This window comes from Cyprinodon variegatus, unplaced genomic scaffold, assembly GCF_000732505.1.
Source record: "Cyprinodon variegatus isolate N-32 unplaced genomic scaffold, C_variegatus-1.0 Scaffold645, whole genome shotgun sequence".
In the NCBI taxonomy this organism is placed as follows: Eukaryota; Metazoa; Chordata; class Actinopteri; order Cyprinodontiformes; family Cyprinodontidae; genus Cyprinodon; species Cyprinodon variegatus.
The window spans coordinates 317,832-321,487 of record NW_015151098.1 but is presented as its reverse complement, the minus strand read 5'-3'; the positions used below and the strand labels follow the sequence as shown (position 1 = coordinate 321,487).

The 3,656-nt window shown below is 35.7% G+C and overlaps 1 protein-coding gene across 1 annotated transcript in view; it reads right to left on the bottom strand.

Moving 5' to 3' along the window:
- Positions 1-1,629: 1,629 nt before the first annotated feature.
- Positions 1,630-3,656, bottom strand: part of LOC107096723 (cytochrome c oxidase subunit 5A, mitochondrial-like) — a 6,267-nt gene continuing 4,240 nt past the window's right edge. The window contains exons 3-5 of the mRNA XM_015393502.1: positions 2,060-2,181; positions 1,822-1,939; positions 1,630-1,729 (exon numbers count right to left, since the gene is read on the bottom strand). Of these exons, the coding sequence (XP_015248988.1) occupies positions 1,826-1,939; positions 2,060-2,181 (236 nt within the window). The 3' untranslated portion in view covers positions 1,630-1,729; positions 1,822-1,825. The remainder of the gene's footprint in view (positions 1,730-1,821; positions 1,940-2,059; positions 2,182-3,656) is intronic.

Here is a 3,656-nt window from a genome sequence, read left to right as displayed (position 1 = left end):
CCCTATGTCCACCAGCAGTCTAAGCCTATAGCAGCATAACAGATTCTGCAGAGTGGGAAAATAGATGGTCAATTTGTTGAATATTGGTTTAGAACCCAACCCTACCTTAAACTTTTAGCTGTGTTCCTTTGCCTTCATGGTTAATAAATAATCTCTGGTGAAGATTCTCAGTCATTCTAAGCTTTTAAAGCTTTCTGGATGGGAAGCAAGACGTCTTCAAACTTGGAAACAAGTCCAGAGGATTGTTCTTTTTGTTTTTGGGAAGAAATAATCTCTATTAAACCTGCATGTCACATTTTGTGAAATTGGTTTGGAAACATTTTTTCCTAAATGCCACATTTTACTTTGCATTTCGAAGTGGTGTGGGTGTATCATCGAAAAATAAACTGAAGTTTGACAGTAAAATGAGAAAATAGGAAAAGATTCAGCTGTTAGAATTCCACTTTCAAACACCGTAACTAAATGTAAAAAAATAAACCACAGCTGTAAGGAACCTTAATCTGTGAATATTTTGAAGTGCTTCTATTCTGAGCTGATGCACCCTCCCAAGTGATAACACGGTCGGCTGGTAATATGTGCTTATAGTTCCTCCCCCCTAAATCTATATAAAGCCCGAGGCAGCTGACATGTCCTGATTGATTACAGGATACGAACATAACTCAGGGTCCAGCAGTCAAACAGCCCATTCAAGGATCTGAGGACTGCAAGCAAACAAAGTGGAAAAGGCCGATCTGCACCATCTTATTTTCAGGGTTTGGTCTGCAGCATTTTTAAAATAGATCTCATGCCACAGAAGTCAAACTTCAGGTTTTCTTTAAACAACTTTTAAAGAATAAGTTCAGTTGAACAATGGAAGGATAAGATTGTAAATAATCTGAAAGGAAAAATGTCTCACAATGCCTGGAAATGGGGGGGAAAGAAATACAGAATTTCATACATTTAAAGACCAGACTCTGTTTAGTACATTTCTATACCATATTGGGCATCTTGCAGCAAAATAATTGTTTCCATAAATCTGTTTGGCTGGTTTAGCATATGGTAGCATGTAAAAGGACTAGTTCTGTGCTTTTGGTGGTTACTTTATTGCTCCATTTTAACAAATTACTGTAAAATTGTAAGTTTTTAAAACATTTCAATATATATTTTCGCAATTGTGAATATAATAGAGCAGGGAAATGGTTTAACTGTTTAATAGTTGCAAATATATTTGTTGCATCACTGTCCACAACTAAAATTGCATTCAATAATTTTCTATACTGATTTAAAACAACCATGCTGTGTTTTTTTTTTAATCAGCTTTATGTTGATATGTAGTAAATAGTAATGACACCAAAACACTTTTTTTTTATTGCATTTTATTTAACCCGCAAAAACACTTTCCCTGAAATGAACAGAAGTGAAGCAGACAATACAGTAAAATGAATCCTTACATTCATGTGACACTGCTGCCCCCTGGTGGCAAGATGTTCACAAGCGTTGAGACTGTGTGCATCATTTGGTAATGCTTTGATCTGGAGTAACTTATACTTCAGTATTGCTAAGTAGGCTCCTGAACTCTCAAGAAACAGACAAAAAAAATAAATTCCAGTATGGTTACGACACAAAGATAGTATATTTATCCATATTTTACAAGCAAAACAACCTAATAAAGGCCAAATTTGATTCAAACGTACTTGAGGCAAATTTTTAAATAAAGAGCTCTATGTCCTGGGCACGTCCATCTTTAGATCTGGGGGGGGAAAAAGAAAAAAAGGAGAGGTTTTATTTTTTTAAATAACCAAGAGATGAAAAGCTTAAATAAATAAACAACAATAGACTTACTGATTTAGATTTTATCAAGTCCAAGTTCCTCAGGTGTAGAGATGCCAAGCTCTTTTAGTGTGGGTTGAAGCTCCTGGATCACGTACGGGTAGATGTCTTTATGAGGCCCAGCCTTGTCCTGAAGAAATAAAAAGTTAAATCCTTTAAACTATAACTGAAAAAAAAATTAAAAACATATAAAATGTTTCCCTTTTTCAATGTTGGCGGTCAATAAATTAACACGTTGAGGTTTTCTTACCTTTACTGCCTCCAAGATACGGATGGCGCTGGCCAAGTCGTTTAATCTCCGGCAGGCCTTCAGCGCGGCCTCAAGGATCTTTGGTTCTGGTACAAGGTCATACCCAATCAGCGTGTTCATCCCTGAAACAGAGTTAATGCGTTTAAAACTGAAGCAGATACAGAAGAATCCATTTTTCTAAATTTCAACCACACCCATTTGTTCTTGACCCTAATCCCCGTTTATAAGTGATTCTTATGAAACACCAGAATATGACCAACGGCTAAATCAAAGTAACTAAGCAACCTTCTGCTGTTAGGCTGCGAACTAATAACAGCCAATAATGTCATACTGACATAAACTGTTTACTTCGCCATCACAATTTACAGCAGAGTCGTACATAATGTAAAAACTAATAACAAAATAATCTCCAAGTAAACATTACTCATTATAAAAAATAAAAAAAACTTGGAGACCATCTTCCAAATACTGTTTGTTAAAGCAGACAAGAAATTATTCAAAGCTGGTGAATAAGAACCAGCTGCAGACACATAAGGCCTGTACTGAACAACCAAAACTGATAAAGGTAAAAAAAAAAAAAAAAAATACCTTCCGCATTTTTTTAACACATAAACAAAACACACTGTACGCCTTTCTTCAAAACACAACAACTCTGTTACTAATAAAAGTGATTTTATGTTAATTTGCTGGAATAAAGTCAATTCTGAGCCATCAAGGTAGAATCCAATGCATTTAAATTCAGAACATAGAACAGAATTCCAAAAAATAAAATTCAGAACAATCCACTGGACTTTGTTTCCAAGTTTGAAGACGTTTCTCTTCCATCCAGGAAGCTTTTTTAATTCAGAATGTCAGAAATAGCGTTTAGTTCCAGGCTTTATACAGTAGCCCAACAAAGCCTTGTTTTTGCTTTAAAAACATGAAAATTTAAACGAAAAAAAGAGGTCCACCCCTTTGGAATGGAGGTCGTTTGGCTTCTTTTGTTAGATTGCAATACCCCATACCCATCTGAAAGGTCGGTCGTTAAAGAGGATTTTTGGACTAGCTGAATAGAATTGAAAAAGCAAAATGTCTTTAAACTTGGAAACAAAGTCCAGTGGATTGTTTTGAATTTTCTTTTTTGGAGCGATTATGACCTGGATGACTGAGAATCTTCACCAGCATAAAACAGAACAAGTCTCTGCAAAAGAAAGATCCCAGTAACTGATTGAATCATACAAACAATGTTCATATAAAGCTTCATTAAGCCCTATGGATGGTCTAATAGCAAACTTGGCTAGTTTGCAAACAAACCAAGTTGGCTAAGAAACCACCAAAAAATGTGAAGGAAGGAGTTTGTTTTCCAACTAAGCAGTGCTTAGTCTAATGGATCATTTCCTGATGTCTCCTTTCACCTGATAAGGAGCACCATCTAGGTGCTTCTCTTTATAAACATCCTGTATAAAGTTCAACAAAACAGGCAGGAGAGCATTTAGTCTGATTAATAGAAGCTTTATATGCGACTATAATGTAGCACGGCTAAAATATGGTGGATTTTAAACAGTGGTGAATTAGGACTGGCTCAGAGTTTATCCAACACAGAGAAAGATATTCACAG